This window comes from Anser cygnoides, chromosome 2 (assembly GCF_040182565.1).
Source record: "Anser cygnoides isolate HZ-2024a breed goose chromosome 2, Taihu_goose_T2T_genome, whole genome shotgun sequence".
NCBI classification, from domain to species: Eukaryota; Metazoa; Chordata; class Aves; order Anseriformes; family Anatidae; genus Anser; species Anser cygnoides.
Window position 1 is genome coordinate 36,061,265 of NC_089874.1, and position 18,895 is coordinate 36,080,159.

Here is an 18,895-nt window from a genome sequence, read left to right on the forward strand (position 1 = left end):
AGGGATCAGTCGGCAATGTCGATTTCGGACCCTGTGCAGACCTTGCAGAGGTACACGCCAACCTCACCCTCCTGTACCCCTCTGCTTTCCCCTCTTTTTGCTCTCAATGCCACATATCGTCCAAACTGCAGCTTTCAGGAGGGGTAGCGCAAGCAAAATACAACAAAGCCTGTCTCCCATCTCGCATCAAACCGCCCAGTTCTTCTTGAAACTCGAGTTTATGACACATCGAGGAAAACAATGCAACCTGCAGAGGCGATTGCATTGAATCCCTTCTGATCCGAATCTGAGCGGAGATACCTACAGCTGGTTTGCATACAGAAGTATTTTGGAGCTAATTCTCTGATCTCTTCCCCGGCCCCCGAATAGTCCATCCACACCCCCACGATCCCTCTCTCTAAGGGTAAGGATCAGGCCTTAAAGCTACCCAAAGAGAGACAGAGCTCCTTTCACCCTTTCATTCAAGTCCTGGAAATTCAAAGACTAAAGTTAAATCCGGCCATAAAGTTTATTGCTGAGTAATCACACTCTAGTGAGAACAGTCCACTTAAATAAAAAGAATGTGGAAGTAAACATGCAGCTGGGGCCTACCCCACAATGGCAGCCAGCAATATAAGGCAGAGAGGGAGAGAGCAGAGCTATGGGGATATTTACAATCTTCAATAAACCAAGCCCGTATTTCATAATTTGCAGCACTCTAATGACCTGTAGTCTCTTGTATTAATGCTACAAGTTACAGTCAATTGGTTCGCTTAAAAAAAAAAAAAAAAAAAAAACACTCGCAGGAACATATATATGTATACACACGTACACACCCTTTGTATGCATAAATACACCGGTATTGGATAAACAGATGCATGTGCCCAGCTTTATACAGGCGTATATGTAGATTTGTACAGGCATGCACACACGCGCACGATTCAAATACATTTATATTTGTATATTTACACGTAGGGAGCTGGAAAAAGTTACAGCAATGTTCTAAATATGCTCACTCGCAAGACACTACACACTCGCGGATGGACGTATACACATAGCTAAAGCTTTCTGCACGACCCATCGCAGAAAATAGGAATCTTAAGCACTCCAGTACAGTCCGTGCCATTTTAATATTTGCTCTGATGTGCAACATATTTTGCCAATCCAAAGATTATTACCATATCAGCACGCCTCCACCTCTATCATGCCTACTTAAGACACTGCCCAGATAATATCAAGCCCTATCTATTTTGTTTCCCTTTTTTTAATCGCCTGCAGTAACTAGTCCTTGCTAAACAAAACCTCTCCAAACTTGGAGAGTCTATTGGAGCAAAGGAAGTAATTATCTTCTGCGGTAGTCAAAGTGATTAAAGCTAGGCCCCAAAATCCATCTCTGCCAAAGTCGCTTATTGTGGTTTACTTTGATTTGATCGTTAAAATAGAGCTCTAGCTGCTGCGAGTGAAGGGATGGGGGAATTTGCAGCGCAACCTGTATCATTAGTGGTTGCTCCTGCCTCTCGGGCTCGGTGGGACAGTCCTGAAAGCCTCGAGGCGGAGAGAAAGGGAAAGAGAAAGAGAAAGAGAAAGAGAGAGAGAGAGAGAGAGAGAGAGAGAGAGAGAGAGAGACTCGGCTCCCAACTGTACAAATAAACTTTAAGGAACTTGTGCACAAAACTTACCTTGACTTGCAAGGAGCCATTTTTCATACAGTACTGAGAACTTGTGGTTTGGATACTTCTGTACCTAAAACTGACAATTTGAATGGCCAGGAGGCACACGTAGCCTGCAAAAGAGTCAAATGAAGTCCAGCGTCAGTGAGATTATATGTTATGTGGTATATAATGTTGGATGTCAACTCCCCAAAACCATAAAACTTACTTTAATGGCACCACGTGACTTTTTATAGCCAGTGAGCCTATCTGTCTGTGCTATGGATGATTTTACGATCTAATTCATAGACAAAACCCTATTCATTTGGCACCCAAATGTCATATAGCCGGAACTGGGGCTTATAAAGTTTACTGTTTTATAACTTTTAAGGGAAGGCATCAATGTAACCAGTCAGTAAATGTGCAAATCTTTAGTTGCTCTTAGAAGCTCAGAAGAGTTAACCATTCAAGCTCTGATGGGGTAAGTAACATTGCGTTTATAGAAAACTAATCGTAGCGAAGAAAACCAAAAAAATCTGTAAAGGGCGAAAAGTGGGAGCGTGGCTATCGAGTGTTACTAGTAGACGCAGAGGGCTCTAACGTGGCTGTCCTGCAAATATACTTAATGAAACCACAGGAGAAAATCTAGAGCGATGCAAACACGTCTTGGAGTTAGCAGGGTGTTTTAACAAAGCACATGTTTTTTCAACCATCAGCAAACAACTAACAGTTGATTCACCCACAAAGGGTGTTGATTGTGGTCCTGCAACGCAGCTTTCCACCTAGCCAGAAACCATTAAGGAGGAACTTATGGTCAAACTTTCAATTAAAAATACTGGTATCGGACAAATGCAGCTCTACCACTTGCAACGTGCAGCGTGAGCCAGGTAAAATATTATTACAAACTCTGCACTGGTTAATATTTCTAAGAGGCAAATCAGGAAGCACAACTTCTTGCTTTGCACAAACCAGATCACGAAAACTTTACAATAGAAAGTTTATTTTTTTTGTTGATTTCCAGTCAGTTTTTTTAAAAACAAATACAAAAAAAAAAAAGCTGATCACAGTTTGCTCAAACAGCCAGACTTTGACTATATTTGTAACTTTGTTCACAAAAAAAAACGTACATCACAGAAGCTGCGCTTAATAAGAGCCACTTCTAAGAGTTCGTGCAAAGAGTCATATACAAAGGCACAGCAAGGACATACTGCTTGGAATCACAGTTTTCGTCACAGATTCACTATTCACTACACGTAGGACAAGTTCAGTTGATTTCATCATTTCACCTCTACAACAGCATTAATTACACAGGAATTATATAGGTAGTTTGAATAAAAATATTTTTAACAGCTTGGAGCTATACAGACATTAACACTTGACCACACATGCACAGTTAAGCAGGTTGAGTGCAACACATAACATTTGTACTAAACCGGGGGAGGGTTTCTTTCTCTCTCTCTTTTTTCCTTTTTTTTTTTCTTTTTTGTTTTGCTTTTTTTAACAGTTACTTCAAGTAACACATCTCGCTTCATATAAATAAGTTAAAACATCTATTATTTTTTTCAAGACAAAGCCATTCAAGACAAAGAAATGTACGATAAAAGCAGATCTACTTATACACGCGAGAGAATGGTAATAAACAGGCTCATGATTAAAAGATGAATAAGGGCGACAAGAACAGGGTTTCTTCACAGAAGTAACACAAGGAAGTTTTAGAAAGTCAACTTAGTACTGACATGAGACGCAGGGTCAGCTAATACTGCTCAGTACTTTTAATTGATCAAATGCTTAGGGACGGAATGCCCCTCCTGCAGCTGCCATGCTCATACTTTTCAGCTTATTATCCTTTTTCCATTTCATTCTCCTGTTTTGGAACCAGATCTTTATTTGTCTCTCTGAGAGGCAAAGAGCATGTGCTATTTCAATCCTTCTTCTGCGGGTCAGGTATCTATTGAAGTGAAATTCTTTTTCCAGCTCCAAGGTCTGATATCGGGTGTAAGCAGTCCGAGCCCTTTTCCCTTCTGGTCCCCCTATGTTGTCTGGAAGAGAAAAGTACATGATTTAGATTCTCAGCAGCGACTTGGAGCCTTCATGTCTTATTGCAGCTACGAGCCACCAAGACCGTTATTCTCAGCCCTGCTCGGTTTTGTTTCTGGTTTGGATAAATGCTCAACAAGTTTCCCCCTCCAGCCCCTTTCCGAAAAGGCTTGGGGGAGGGGGGCTTTGGTGGTCGTGGGAAGTTTTCGCTCGGATTTTGCTTTCGATTTCCCCCCAAAAGAGAAAACTACTCTTTCATCGAGCGCTTAAGGCTCTCCCCCCGCAACGCCTCCCACAGCTAAGCTGTCGTGGAGGATGCCCGCGACGCTCGCCGGGCTTTCGGGGCTGGGCGAGCGAGGCAGAGGCTTGCAGCCCTTTCCCACGGCCGAGCTGGGGACGGCTCCGGGAGGCGGCGAGCCCCCGGCCGCTCCCCCGGCCGCCAGGGCACGGCAGGTAGCGAGGGCTGGGGGCTGCTCCGCTCCCCCGCGCCCCTCTGCCCGCTCCCCCGGAGTCCGGGGGGTGCTCGACCCCCTCCCCCCCGGCTTCCCAACAGTGTAAAGTGCCCTCCTCGCCCTCGGCTATTCTCTTTTTACCACGGCTCGGCAAAAGAAAGGGGGTCGGCAGCGCTGTTCCCACTGGAGGATCCCCCTGGACGAGCAGAGCCAGGGGCAGCCCCCGCTCTCGGTCCCCCCTCCGGGAAGGCGTCTGCTGCTCCCCCACTCCCTGCGAGCCTGGGGCCGGCGGTGGGAGCCGGGCGGGCTGTGTTCAGGGGGCCGTGCGCTTTGCTTTCGGGGGGGACTTGCCCAGACAACGGAGCGGGCTTCCCTGCAAGCGGAGTTGTGCGCGGAGGCTGCACGCTTCTCACGCCCTCCTCTCCCCCTCTCCCCGACCTTCCTCGGCGCAGACACCCGGTTTACATTAAAGGCTGTTTTTCCTCCAGAGAAATAAAGAAAGAACAGGGTATTTGCTTTACCATGACTTATGTGCAGTTTTCGCATCCAGGGGTAGATCTGGGGCTGTGAAGGCTGGGCTGTGCTTTGGTCGGTCGGGGCACTTGCCTGCTCGCTGCTTGCTGGAGTGTCTTCCTCAGTCCCAGACGAGGTGCCAACCCCGTCCCTGCTGATGTGCGTGTTGCTGCTGGAATTGGACGAAGTGCTGGTGGAGTTGGCGAGGGAGTTTTTCACCCCGTGGTGACTCTCGCTGACAGGCGAACCGGCCACGGCGGTGCAGGGCAGAGGGTCAGGGGGAGGCGAGTGGGAAGACGTCGCGGGCTGGTTGTACCTGGGCTCTGTCGAGGCAGAGGTGGTGTTGGCCGGGTAACTGCGGGGTCTCTCATTGGCACCAAAGTGGGTGGAAGCAGAGCGCCCGACGCTGAGGTCCATGCCATTGTAGCCGTATCCGTACCTGCCGGAGTGCATGTTGGCGGAGTCCCTGTATTGCTCGCTCACCGAGCTGTGATCTCCATAATTATGTAACTGGTAGTCCGGGCCATTTGGATAGCGACCGCAAAATGAGTTTACAAAATAAGAGCTCATTTGTTTTTTGATATGTGTGCTTGATTTGTGGCTCTTGGTCGTTTTGTGCGTCTATAGCACCCTTGCACAATTTATGATGAATTATGGAAATGACTGGGACATGTACTTGGTTCCCTCCTACGTAGGCACCCAAATATGGGGTACGGCTTCAAATCACGTGCTTTTGTTGTCCAGTCGTAAATCCTGCCTGATGACCTCTAGAGGTAAACTCGTGCACTGGTGGGGGAGCTGGGAGGGCGCGGGCGGCCCGGGGCGCGCCGCCGCCGCGCGTCGCCGCCGCCGCCGCCCGCCCGTCCGCCGGCCTCGAGCGCCACCCGCTGGCGGCGCGGGGCACGGCGGCGGCTCCGCGGGGTCGGCCCGGGGTGACGGCCCCCGACGGCGGCGCGGAGAGGAGCTCTCCGCCGGGGAAGGGAAGGGGCCGCCGGACGGCGCTTCCCCGCCGCCCCGCGGCGCTTCCCCGCCGCCCCCCGGAGCTTCCCCGCCGCCCCCCGGCCGCAGCTCGGCGGGGCTCCGTGCCCCCCGGCCGGGCGAGGCTGGGCTGCGGCACGCACAGATCCTGCGGGATCCATCGTCGGATGCCGGCCGCGGGCGAGTCCCTGTCGGGGTTCCTATGATCGTCCCCTTTCTCCCCCGCAGCGGGTTTCGAGAGGCGAGCGGGTCCCGCCGGTCGGCGGTGGCAGGTAGCTACGCGGGCTGGACACGGCGTTTTTCCTAGCTAGGGGGCCAAATTCCAGGCGGCTGCATGGTCGCCGAGACTTTTCCTGCCTCCCAGAGAAAATACGAAGCCGGTGGTAGCCATTTTGCATTAGGATTCTCGAGATGTGGCTTTTAAAATGTTTAGAGCGGTAGCCCAAACTGTGCTTCCTTGCAAACAAAAGAGCCTCGATGCGTATACGAGTGGATTTGTACACAGCTTCACACGCACACTCACACACGCACATTATAATAGAGAGGGCTATAACGTATATATTAATCAATATTTTCACTGCGCCTATATTACTTACACAGAACTCGACATGGAACCATGCAGTTACTTTTCCTTAGAGTATCTATTTATTTATTTATTTTTCAGTGCGAGGAAATGCGAACGTGAATCAAGATACCACAAAAGCGGGGGAGAATATCCCCGAGTTAATACGACAGACACTTTTCTTTTAATTCAAAAGAGGAAGAAAAAAAAAAAAAAGACGGACCCAAGCCCACAAATCCCTAAGAAACGTAGTCCATAATTCAAAGCCCCTTCAGTGTAGAGCCGAGCTCACCGAAATCTCGGTGTAAGCTCAACGGGAACCACAGAAATTCGCCCGCTTCAAAACCTCTTCCCTCGCTCGTCCTAAAGTTGAACGCCGTGCTCTTACTTTAATACCAGTAGTGCAGATTAAACTCAGTTTAGCGGCATTTAGAAATCTCCCTGCAATTCATTTTTCGCTTTAACTGCAATCTTATACGCAACTTTTTATACAACGATTTTTTTAAAAAGGATTTTTCTTCTTTTTTTACTATTTAAATATCTTATACGTGTGTAAAAGTTTTTTTTCTCCCCTACAGATCATAAAATCCCAAACACAGCATAACGAGACGGCCCGCCATAGCGAGAACTAGTAAAAAGATAAAACCAATATTTTCTAAAATCTCTCGTATTTCTACAATATGCACATTCATAATCACAAAAAAAAAATACTAGCTTATCTGTTCTCACATAGGCACGCCAGAGACACTCACGCACACACACATGCTCACCTCAAATATTTAAAAATTTGGGCCGTGTCTCTAATACTTTAAGCAACACCATCTACACTTTGGAAAAGTGGCTATGTATATACATGACCGCAGCTCGAAAGCTAGGACTTCTACATATTTTAGAGAAAGTCACAGTTGATTGCAAATGTATATCTTTTCACCAAGCCTTTTGAGAATTAATAGGCTGTGACAAACCTATAGGATTTTAGTAGCAGAAGGAACACAAGGTAAATAATAATAGTAACAGTAAGCGCTAAGGAAAGGCCTGGTAGCGTTTATTAAACATGGTTCTACTCCCCTGACTTTTCCTCTGTTTCTTCGCTGCTGGGCTGTGTGGAATTTATGAATTTGTTTTCCTTTTTCCATTTCATCCGCCTGTTTTGAAACCATATTTTAATCTGGCGTTCAGTAAGGCAGAGAGCGTTTGCAATCTCAATGCGTCGTCTTCTGGTTAAGTATCTGTTAAAATGAAATTCCTTCTCTAACTCTAGCGTTTGGTATCTGGTGTAAGTTTGCCTCCCTCGTCTCCCATGAGTTCCATATACTGTACCTGTAGAAGTAAAGACAAAACGATCGCATTGGACAGGGCCCAGTGATTTCAGACCAGAAAGAGCGGTTAGTATATTCTGCCTCCTTTCGCAGGCACAATCTCATGGGGGCGGGGGGCTGGGGGGGTGCTCTGGTTTTCCGGAGGCTTTTTTTTTTTTTGTCCCTATTTTTTCCTTTTCTCCTGCCTGAACAGCTGTAAAAGCGGACGTGCGTCGTGCTTCTGGAGTAACTGTGATACAAAGCGAGGCTGTAAGGTGGACCTAGGGGAAGCGAGGTAGGTAACACCCTTATAAATCGCTGAGCAGGAGCTGCCCTCTGCATGCAGCCAGCCTGTGCGCACACACGCGCGCACACACACACACACGTGTGCGAGCCGGGGAGCTGCACGCATGTGTGCGGGTGGCTGCGGGCGTGCATAGATGCGTGTGTTTACACAAACACGCTCTATCGCTGTGGCTATGGCTACGGAGGGTCTGTAATTTAAGTCTCACGATAGACATCAGCTAAAGATCATAGAACAGCCTTTGCCATTTGCTCCGGAATTTATTGCCCTCGACTGCAAAGCAGCATCAGAATGGTCTTGCTGAAAGTTTAACTTTCCAAAAAAGAAAGGCAAGCCACAGTCCAACAAGCGTAAACCCGGGAGGGGGAGAGCGGGGAGCCATTAGCGAGCACTGCAAGGAAATGTGTTAATGGGATGATTCCAAATAAGTGCCAGCCCGATGCAGTTCCACCCCCCCACCACCCCCCCCCCCGCCTTTCCTCTCCGCCAGCACCACTCCTAGACGGAACAGTTCGGTTCTGTGAAGTTCACTTGTAAGGCAGAGAAAATCCGCGGTGCCCTGGCGGTGCGCACACGGCCCCAGAAACGTGCTCCCAATATCCAATCCTTCCACGCTAACGAGCTGGGGGAGGGGGGCGAGGAGGAATGTGCCACAAACGCCTTGCATCCTCAGCGCAGAGGGCATAGTCCTTACATCGCTCTCTGACAATGAAGGAGCCGAGCTGAAGCTTTGGGGTGGCTTTAGGAGAGGGGGGAAAGCTCTCTGCTCCCTCTCTTGTGTTGTTGTTCTTATTATATTTATTTTTTGCCTGCTTCCCAGGGGTCCCGCAGTAACTTTCCCCAGCGGACCCCCGAGCAGGGCTCTGGCCACCACTCGCAGGGTGCCAGCGTGCCAGGGCTGAAATAACCTGGGAGGGTTTCACGTTACACGCTGCCCTGCAGGAGCCATTTCTTTCCAGCAGCCCGGACTCTATCTAAGGGGAAAAAAAATAATAATAAAAAAAAAACTAAAATCCGGGGGAAAGAAACTTTTCCTGTCCCCCCCCCCGCGCCCCCCCTCCCCGTTGCATTCAATGCCTTACCAGCACAGGAGTTCATCCGCTGCATCCAGGGGTAAACAGGGCTCGTGTACTTCCGGTCGGTGCCTTCGTCATTTACAATTTTGGCTTGCACGCCGCTCGATTTGTACTGCTGCTCGGGAGAAAAGTGCGGGTAGTCCCCGTGTCCCCTCTGCTTGCCACTGCCGGAGGGAGAGGCGCTACTAATTTCCTTGTCCGAATAAAAACAAGAGGCTCCGTACTCATAGGAAGCCCGATTGCAAGCAAGGACGGTGTTGGACTGTTGGTAGAAACAAGGTGAGGTGTAAGTCTTGTCCTGCAGGCTGCTTGCCCCGTACGAAGCCGGAAAATGCCTGAGAGCATCATAGCCCGCCGGGTAAAGGGGGATCTGCCCGAGGAAAGAGTCCTGGCCACTGGGCAGGCTCCCAGGGAAAGTGGGATTCACGAAATAGGAACTCATTTGCTCTCCCCTCGCCCGGCCCGTGATTTGTTGTGTATTAGTACATCTGGCTATAACTATTAGTAGTCATCGAAGTGGTTTGTTTCTGGATGGCCGAGCGCCAAAAGCGACAGCAGAAAATAGGAGCAGCTGACGGCGGGGCGGCCAATGGGAGAGCGAGCGGCGCCCGCTCCCCCGGGGCCGCCGCCACCGCGCCGCGAAGTTACCGGCAAGCCCCGGCCCCGCCGCGCCGCCCCCGGCCCGCGGGGACCGGCCGCGCCCCCGGCCCCGGCGGCGCCGCCCCTCTCCCGGGGAGATGCCCTAAGATCAGCAATAATAATAATAATAACGATAATAATATAGCCAGCCGCAGCGCGCCGTGACAGCGGAGGATGGGGACGCGCCTCCCCTGACCCCGGCGGTTTAATGGGGGGTGAGGTGCGGCCGGTAAAAGTTGGCTACCCCCTCCCGGGAGCCGGGCAGGGTGGGCGAGCCGGCCCCCGGCCCTCGGGAGGAGGGAGGCGGTGATGGATGCTGCGGAGGGAAAGTTTAGAGCACGTGAAAAAGGGGAGCGGGGCTCCCCGCAGCACCGCGCAGCGACGGTTTTTTCGGGGGGGGCTGCCGGTGTTTGAGCCCCCGTGGCCGCCGCTTCTCCCTTTTTCCCACCGCCATGCCACAGCCGCGACCCTCCAGCTTGGAGGCGATTTTTTGCGGTCGCCCCTCGGCCGAGGCTTCCAGCACCAGCTTTTGTGTCGGGGGCTGCACCTCCTGCGTGGGTGAGGTCTCGTGTCTTAATGAACGCTCCGGTAATTAACGCCGAGGTTCTGGCTGGAGCAGGAGGCGGCGGCCTTCTGGGGAAGGGGAGTTTTGGTTTGCACGAAGGGCTCGGGAAGGCCCTGAGAAGGGCCGGGCGAGCCCCCGGAGCCCCGCGAGCAGCCCAAATAAACTTCCACGTGTCTGCCTTCCCCGAGCACCCCCCCGCCAAAGTGGAGCTGAGTGAATCAAACATTCAAATTCAAAAACGAGCCAGTAGGACTATTCCTAATTAATATAGCTCCACTAATGAGTCAGCAGAAGCCAATCGGTTTCGTTGTTGCTCCAAATAATTGGATCAAGCGCGGATGTGTGTCTTTAAGAGGGAAAAAAATACATGAAACAAGCATTTCCACGTTCATTTTTCAACATGGCAGTTAACCCATAGCGGAAATATAATTCTTGGCCCAGGGCAGGGACAGTAACAGTGCTGAAGAAATTCGCTGAGATGCTTTTAATTCAGCCGTAACCCTGCAGTTCCTGGGGATAGCACGAGGTTGTTCATTGCAAGCTGTGTTTACTCATAATCCGTTCCCATTACAACAGATTGAATAGCTTAATTTTAAACGTGCTCTGGCAGAAAGTGGCATTCGTGCGAGCCCCGTTTCCTAAAGTAGCTTTAAAAGGCGAATTTTGTTGTTGTTGGAGGACTATTTATCTCATTTCCGGGGGCGGATTACGATACCTATAAAACAGTAGTGAGTTAAAACATCTCTCCACAATAGTTTGTATTGTTGGCAGTCTCAGCTGGACTTTCACATTCAGATGTTGATTGCCTCCAATTTTTTTTTCTTCGGCTTCCTTAACCTCTTCATCCCGGCTAATCCATAAACACACCTGGTAGAATTACATCTCTCTAGCTACAGGCTTTGGGAGGTCATTCGAGCAAAGTGTATTTACTGCAAGCCAGCCTTCCCCAGGAAAAAAAAAAAAAAAAGTTTTTTGCTCTCGGCAAGCAGAGTTATAAAATGAGGGGAAGGACAGCAAACAAGCACACAACACGGCAAGCAAAAAGAGGTTTTAAAACGAGCAGATTTTTGCCAACGTGGGTCAGAACGAAAACGCACCGTGAAAAATCAAGACTTGGGGCAAGCGAAGCCCACCGCCTCTACTTTAAAAAGTTGTGGCCAGACGGCCTTTTGTTTGAATCCATCGAACGGAGACCAAACTAGAAAAATCGCTCAAGGCTTAGTTATATTTACATTTTATAGCATTGCTTACGCACTGATTTATTTCTCTCTCTCTCTTTTTTTTTTTTTTTTTTTGACTCTTTCCTTCTGTTTCTCAAGTTCTTGCTCGCATCCAAATCAAACCGCCCAAAGGCCGACCGCGGGCAGCGAAAACATTTCTTCGTTGATCCCATGATATTGTAAGGAATTAAACGTGGACGTTTGCCTGGCTGGGTCGTGTTAGAGTGCTTACAGTGACAGCTAAGCAATCTGCACTGCAATCTCCGCTTCGGTCACATTCATGCGTCCTCTCCGCTCCTCCCCCTACCCCCAGAAAACCCCAAATTACACCGACCCGTTACCCCCGAGCTCTGGCCCTCCCGGACACATTTCGCAGTACTTTTCCTTCCCGGAAAGCCAGCCGGAGCATTTTGCCACCGCCACAAAGTCACACTTTGCCACGGCCACTTATCCCATCCGCCTTTTATTTGTTTGCGGACTTCCCCGCACGGCCAGCGCCTCCTCCGCCAAGCATTTCGCCTTCGTCCCCGCGCCGAAATCCCCGCCAGCGGCTCCAGCCACCCTCGGATGCAGGTGCGGGGGCAGTTACCCTCTTAAGCTTCAAAGCCTCCTTCTCCTCGTATACAAATCCACTTTACAAATCCTTCTCATGCTCGGCAGCGTCCCCAAAAACAACCTTTAACTAATAGCTTCTAATCCAAACAGTTTGGGCAACGCGACCCGCTGTTTAGACTGGAGGGGTATTAGGGAGCTCGCTAGGGGGACTCGGGCTCGTCCTGACCGGCGTGATATTTTGCAGTTGACACACACACCGAGGGAAAAGCGGAGGGGAAGGGGAGGGGGCAGCTGCCGGAATACCAGTGAGCGAGCTCTGATGCTCCCTTAGAGGTGAAGTAGGCCGGATTTTTTTTTAATCTCTCTTTTTTTTAAAAAAAAAAAAGTTTGATTTTAATTTCATTCTTTTATTATTATTTTTATTTATTTTTTCCCCGCGGGCTCCCGCAGGAGCGCTCCCAGCGCTGCCCTTCCCAGGGGCTGCGGGGGCTGCTCCGCTCCGCGTCCGCCTCCGCCGCTCGGCCACGCCGTGGCAGCACTGAGCACCCGCGGCCCCGCAATAAATAATCCGCCGCTCCCTGCAGCTCCACTCCGGCGGATACCGCAATGCAATGCAAATGCGATGCTTTTAGCAGCCCGGCTGCACAAACAGCGCACATTTCCAGCGCTCCGAGCCGCTCACCCGTGATGGCTGGCACCGAGAGGAAGGGAGCGGGGAGGCGGCGGGGACCCGGGCTCCGTCACGGGGGTCGTTCCCTGCCCGAGCCCCCCTCCCGAGCCGAGGGGAGAAAGGGAAAAGCTCCGTCTCCGGCGCTGAAATCGGTTTCACCGCCGCCAAACCCGCTCCGCGCAGCCGGGGCGCGCAAAGCTGCCGGGGCGCTGCTCCCACGGCCCCGCCGCGGGGCGCGGGGCTGCTGCAGGCAGCGCCCGGGCTGATAAAGAAAATCAAAGCCACATTCCCCGCTCCAGAAATAACCTGAGGAGGCATTGTGCTGATTGGTGTGATTTTTCTTTCCTTCCCCCAACCCCCCCCCCCACGAAATAATCACAAATAAATTACATCTACAATTCAGCTGCCGCAAATGAACTTTAAGCTAATGCTGCGAAAGACAAATTACTGCTTTTATATTTCTATATATATATATTTTCATCCTGCGGGGGAAAAAAATATTAAATATCTCCTCGGATTGATATCGTAAACCTGAAAATAAGCTGAATGTCACAGCAACCCCCAGGCAAATGCAAACAGAAATAAACTTCGTGAAAAATCCACGGCTTCCCTATTAAATAATAGCAAGTAGACATTTTATTTAGGCATATTTTTGCATGCACTGGTTAAATCGAAATAAGCTGAGCTGTGGCCACATCTATTTTTGGCCGGTAGCATTTCCATTTGGTTTAATTGCATATGTCTAATATTTAAACGTATTAAACCATGTTTCCCTGCTTACGGTAGTGTCATATACATTTCTCACCTTTTAGGTTCTGGCTCACAGGAGCCCCTGCGACTTTGACAGCTGTCGCTTTGGCTGCACAGGAGACGAATCGCCCTCCTTTTGGTGCCAGAAGAAGCAGGAAATTAGCCAGGTTGCAAGTTGAAAATCTGCCACGCCAGTGCTTTGAATCCAATATGCCACACCTTCCAGCGGGGGAACTGGAAATTGCCATCCCGGATCTGTGTTCTAGGCGGCTGCTTATGCCGAACCTCCGCACACTTTGTTCACTATTGCCTTACAAAGAACAAATGAAATGGGGATTGAAAGCCAGAGAGATCCGAAGCAGGACAGAGCTCAGCAAAAGAATGCGGCTCTATTCTCGCAAGGGAAATTATAAAAAAGTTCATGTTCACGGTTACCATCCACATGACCGACAACGACCAATGGAAAAACCGAACAACTCATAAAGTTGTATTGCAAAGTTGTAAATTTTCATAAACAACAACGGATTTATGGCCTTTTCCTCATCACTAAGAAGAGGCAGGTCTTAGAGAGGCGCCATCTTACCACAGAGGCAGCTCTGGAGTTTTTTAAAAGACCTGGAGTTTGCACTAATTTTATTAAAATTACAATTAGTACGTTGACCAGGAACTGAGCGCAGCAGAAAAAAGGAACTTCCGCGCAAATTATGCTCTCCTTCTACCTGTATTTATCCGGCCGAATAAAGGGACTTTTCGGGCTTTTTTTTTTACATTTTTTTCATTTTTTTCTTTTTTTAATGATTGAAAATATTTGATCCCCTTGGCGTTATGTGGTACATTGAAAAAAAATATCTATTTTTAAAGCAGGCTTGTTTTTCCCCTTTTTAATCCCATTCTTATACCCCCCGCATCTAGAAAGCTGCCCGCGCGTACCCGATCATTTACACTTGGAAGTTTCGCATCGCACTTTTTGTTCATTACCAAATATTATTTCACTGTCTACGATTTCGGCTTGGTGACGGGCCGCCTGGGCTGGGATCGCGATTTCAAGAGGGCACTGGAACACGGTGGAAGGAAGCCCTCCCATACAGAAGGCTTTCCACTTTATTAATCAACTGCGCTGGGGAAAAAAAATCACGAAGTCGAGATAGAGAAATTGACTGATTCCTATCCATTCATCACCTTGGATTTTATTTTTTTTTTCATACCGATTACGAAAAAAAAAAAAAAAAGATTCATGTGGTCTAATTTCTTTATTTGTCCATGTAAATTATTTTTTATGCTTCCTTCGAACTGTATCCCTAATAAAGTAACACAATTCATTGTCAACGAGCATATTTATTTTCTGTGTAACATAAAACACATTTATCGTGGGAGATACTTGAACACGGTATCACTTCCAAAGAGAGTTCACAGACATTTTTTTTCCACTTCCAATACTTACACGGCATATCCAAATGTTCACAACGAACACATCGAAACACATTGTAACATACAATTTTTTGAATAAACTTTAGCCAAACCTTCGAGACGGATTTATACAGAGTTCTTAACAATACATCATGCTACAAACTTTCCCAATTAATTACATACTTCCCAATTTATGACATGATCTTACAAATGAGCTCCAAGACAAATATAAATGACAAAAAAAAATCGTTCAAATATACAGTATCTGCTATTGTAGGAAAATTCACGGTATTACATATTAGCACATTCGGATAACCAGGACAAACAGTTTTTTTTTTAAAAGGTGGTTACATGGTCATTTAAATTCACTTTTCAAAGAACACTTTCAGCTATATTAAGTAAGATCAGCCTATAATACGAAAACGGCCTTTAACTGAGGCAGCCTAAGGTAGAAGCGAACGGAAGATATTAAACCGCTTTGTACAATATTGGCATGTGTTTGCTTCCTCACTCGGAATAGTAAAGATTTGAGAACAAAGATATATTGCAGCATATGGTTTTCATTTATAATTGCTTTGGAATAAATATATTATTTTAAATTTAAATATATTCAGCCTTTTCGGTACCAAATTCTATACCAAAGCTATTGATGCGTGCTTTTCGAACAATTACACTTACGTTTCTAAAAGCATTTTGCAATTCACATTAGTACGTTATCTTCTTTTGACTACTAAAATACAGTATACTTTCGAAGATAGGTAGGCGGAGCAAGATATATAGGTAGTCTGGAAAATAGGTAGTACAAATCATTGCTGTAGACTGTAGTGGTTTGTGGAACATCTTTTATTCCCTCACTTGCTGTTTAACCTTTTGTTAGTGTAGCTGTTAGTTATGATACTTTTCTAACAATAACAAAATTTAAAAAAAAAAAAAAGAAGAAAAAAAAAAGAAGTGCAGAGCTACTTATTCAAAATTAGGTAGTTTTTCTTAATGTGAGCCTAATGCACTTTTCCCCTTACAATATGATTGGGACTATTGAGTCAGGTAGTTACTTCGGAAGGTCACGTTTACTTTATGTGCAAGCAGCAGTTCTCCCACTGAAATGTCCCCTGGACAAACCCACCCAAACTTGGGTGAACGAAAAATCAAATGATTGTAAGATGCTCTTAGGAGATACTACCGAAGGGTTCGGCACAGGGCACGTTTAGGGAGGACGGGAGAGTGGAGAGAGGGCTGGAAAACCAACCCAAGAAACGCTTTAATGTTTGCAAACGCTCGCTTGCAAGATGATTATTAAAGGGAACTGACTTTTTTTAAATAAAAAGTGTCTTTTTTTTTTTTCCTTTAAAGGGAGCTTTTATAACTGTCACGTGCATACATTATAGTAAGAGATTGCTTCCTCGAGTGGGACTCCCTAGTCCTCCTCTTCTTCGTCTTCTTCCACTTTCTCAACAGACGCTGCTGCTGACGTGGGCTCGTTGGGAGCCGGAGTGCTGGAGCTCTCTTCCTTATGCTCCTTCTTCCACTTCATCCTCCGGTTCTGGAACCAGATTTTGATCTGCCTCTCCGTTAGGCAGAGGGCATGGGCGATCTCTATCCTCCGCCGCCGAGTCAGATAGCGATTGAAGTGGAATTCCTTCTCCAGCTCCAGGGTCTGGTAGCGGGTATAGGTCTGGCGCCCTCGCTTCCTATCTGGACCTGAAAGCAGGCACACAAGTCCAGGAGTTAGGCAGAAAGAGAAGAGGAAAGTTTTCTTTTTTTCTCCCCTATTTCTACTTTATTTTTTTAAATAATAATAATAATAATAAAAAAAAAAACAGCAACAACAACAACAAACCAACCAGCCAACCAACCAAAAATAAAAACCGTCCAAGCGAGAGTGAATAATTCCCTTCTCTCACTTCCACCCCCCTACACACTTTGCCCTAACAAAGACATTTCAGCTACACGACCTGTCCTACTCAGGCAGAGCAAAAATTAAGTTGCTTGAGACATAGGAAAAGTGGAGAGAAAGCATTCAGGAGAGGAGGTGGGGGAGGAAATTGCTTTTGGGAGGAGGAACTTTCCCCCAGGCGATGTATTTCCCTAAAACCTTCCAGACTTCGGCGTTTCGCAAGGGGAAATAAAAATCTGGAAGGCTGGGCTGTATTTATTTTATTTTAATGTCGGGGGCTCCCTCCACCCCCCACCCCCTACCCCGCCCGGCCCGTAAACAATACATTGCATTTAGCTCCAGAAGAGAGCTCTCGTTTTTCACACACTCTCGCCCCCAGCCTCCCCCCAGCCTCTCCTCCCCCCCCCCCCCCCCCCCCCCCCCCCGTTTTCCTGTTTAGTCCATTTCTATAGATTCTTATCTCCGTGGAAAGGGCAGGGGGATGAGGGCGGCGTGGCTCAGCGGCGTGGGCCGGCGAAGCCCTCAGCAGCCCGTCCCCCGCTCCTGAGCGCCCCTCTCCCCTCTGCCTCCCCCAGCAAGCGGGAGATTTCCTTGCCCGACTTGGGCAGAGGGTAGGGGAGACACTCACCCGAGGGGGCTCGGAGAGCACGCAGCCAACTCTCCACGCTCCTCTAGCAAACAGCGCAAATAAACTCGATGCTAAAATTCCATAGCGAATGGAGTTAAATAAATTTACGAGGCTAGAACCCATTAATTGGGCAATAAAAAGTTTTATGATACTCATTTACATACAATGCCACGGGCTTTCTACGCAATGGCGCCTCGGCTATAATTAAAACCATAAAGGCTGTGCTGACAGTAATTTTGGCGACACGCTTTGCCTGGCTGCCACAGCTCCAGCCCTCTTTCTCCGCTTGCCCCTACCTGAAGACCTCATCCAGGGGTATATCCGGAAATTAGCCTCAGCCTGGTTGTGCAGGTTGCTTTCCTCCGCTTTCTCACAGCTGGGTTTGGTTAGGTCATTGCAGAGGACGGGAATGTTCTGATCAAAAGAGGAACAATGCAGGTTGTAGGCATCAGAGCCCAGGCTGTATCCGGAAGAGAACGGGCTTTGATATATGGTACTGTTCACATTGTACAAGCCGGGCATGGAGGAGGCGAAGGCACCCGCGCCTGGTCCATAGCCGCTTCTCTGGGAGTTGCTTGCAAAGGAGCAAGAAGTAGGCTCTGCATTTTGGAAAAGAGAAGCCCCCGCCGTATATTTGCTAAAAAGCGCATTCACATAATACGAAGAGCTCATAATTTTGACCTGTGATTTGTTGTCCGGCAGGCTTCAGTGTCGGTTTTACGAGGTAGCGTGATATATGATAACATTACCCCCCCAGATTTACACCAAACCCCATTTTCTTTTGGACTGAGCTGCCTCCAGCACGTGACCGGTCATATGACGCCGCCCGCCAATCCCCGCCCGCCTCACAGGTGGTGCCGGCCGCGGCCCGCCGGTGCCCGGCCATGGACGGGGCCGCCGCCGCCCCGCGCCGTCGAGGCGCAGCCCCCGGCCCCCCGACGGCCCCCGATGGCCCCCGACGGCCCCGCCGCCGCTCCCGGAACGGGGGAGGGCGCTCGGCTCCCCCCCCCGCCCCGCTCCACTGCCGCAGGGGGGGCTTAAGCCATGTGGTCCTCGTTAGACGGGGAGGGGGAATTAAAAATAATACTAAAACGCTTTAAAGGAGTTAAAGAGCTCGGTGTTGGTATGACTTAGTCTTATTATCGCTCTGTCGCCCCGCAGAAGATCCCTAAAATGGTGGGGGGCTGTTGGGGTGTCCTCCCGGTCCCGCCACGCCCACCGCCGCCGGTCCTAGAGCGACGGGGCAAAGCGGGGAGCCCTCCTCGAGGGACCCCGAGCCTCCGGTTCCCCTTGGGAAACAGCACAGCCCGCCCCCCGGCAGAAAAGTAAAACAGCAAAAAAATCGGGGAAAGGGAAAGTATGCAGGGAAGCAACTTTCTGGACGCCTTAAAAGAAAGAAAAAAAAATCCCTTAAAAAAAAAAAAAAAAAGGAAAAGGAAAAGCAAACTCCCTAAATTAAAGGAATAGCCTTCAAATCGCTTCAGTTCTCAGCTTATTTTTTTTTTCCTAAATGCCCCCTTTACCTTTCCGTCGTACGCACCTTCCAGTCCTCAGCGAGAGGCGGCAACGTTACGCTCGGACCGCGGGGAACGTTGCTGCTTTTCTAAACACTCGGCTTCCCAACAATGAGAATGGCTCTCCATTGAGGATGTTGCACCGTGCCCTTCCTTTAAACGGATCGTAAAATGAGTTTCCTTCCCTCAGACAGGGAGTCCTGGT

General features: G+C 48.9%; 4 protein-coding genes and 1 long non-coding RNA gene across 12 annotated transcripts in view; 1 reads left to right on the forward strand and 4 right to left on the reverse strand.

Moving 5' to 3' along the window:
- Nucleotides 1-13,441, reverse strand: part of HOXA3 (homeobox A3) — a 44,073-nt gene extending 30,632 nt beyond the window's left edge. For 2 of the 7 annotated variants that reach the window (XM_013171892.3, XM_048070234.2), the window contains exons 1-2: nucleotides 13,303-13,326; nucleotides 1,659-1,762 (exon numbers count right to left, since the gene is read on the reverse strand). The gene's annotated coding sequence lies outside the window, so the exon portion shown is untranslated. Of the gene's footprint in view, nucleotides 1-1,658; nucleotides 1,769-13,302 lie in introns of those variants that run through there. The other 5 variants (XM_048070235.2, XM_066991857.1, XM_066991855.1 and 2 more) reach the window with 5 other exon arrangements.
- HOXA5 (homeobox A5) lies at nucleotides 2,609-7,039 on the reverse strand. Its single transcript, XM_013171901.3, has 2 exons — nucleotides 4,639-7,039; nucleotides 2,609-3,667 (listed from the first exon to the last, which is right to left on the reverse strand). Exons 1-2 carry the CDS (start codon nucleotides 5,198-5,200, stop codon nucleotides 3,417-3,419), a joined length of 813 nt encoding a protein of 270 aa, XP_013027355.1. The 5' UTR covers nucleotides 5,201-7,039; the 3' UTR covers nucleotides 2,609-3,416.
- On the reverse strand, nucleotides 7,188-11,416 carry HOXA6 (homeobox A6). Its single transcript, XM_013171902.3, has 2 exons — nucleotides 8,855-11,416; nucleotides 7,188-7,490 (listed from the first exon to the last, which is right to left on the reverse strand). Exons 1-2 carry the CDS (start codon nucleotides 9,288-9,290, stop codon nucleotides 7,231-7,233), a joined length of 696 nt encoding a protein of 231 aa, XP_013027356.1. The 5' UTR covers nucleotides 9,291-11,416; the 3' UTR covers nucleotides 7,188-7,230.
- On the forward strand, nucleotides 7,489-14,717 carry LOC125183513 (uncharacterized). Of its 2 annotated transcripts, none has more exons than XR_007165651.2 (2): nucleotides 7,489-7,763; nucleotides 13,310-14,717. It is a non-coding gene; the product is annotated as an uncharacterized lncRNA (long non-coding RNA). The 2 variants fall into 2 exon arrangements; XR_010829198.1 differs by lacking the exon at nucleotides 7,489-7,763 and adding an exon at nucleotides 11,709-11,845.
- Nucleotides 14,563-17,983, reverse strand: HOXA7 (homeobox A7). Its single transcript, XM_013171903.3, has 2 exons — nucleotides 17,473-17,983; nucleotides 14,563-16,352 (listed from the first exon to the last, which is right to left on the reverse strand). The coding sequence occupies exons 1-2, from the start codon at nucleotides 17,846-17,848 to the stop codon at nucleotides 16,069-16,071; spliced, it is 660 nt and encodes a 219-aa protein (XP_013027357.1). The 5' UTR covers nucleotides 17,849-17,983; the 3' UTR covers nucleotides 14,563-16,068.
- Nucleotides 17,984-18,895: the final 912 nt, after the last annotated feature.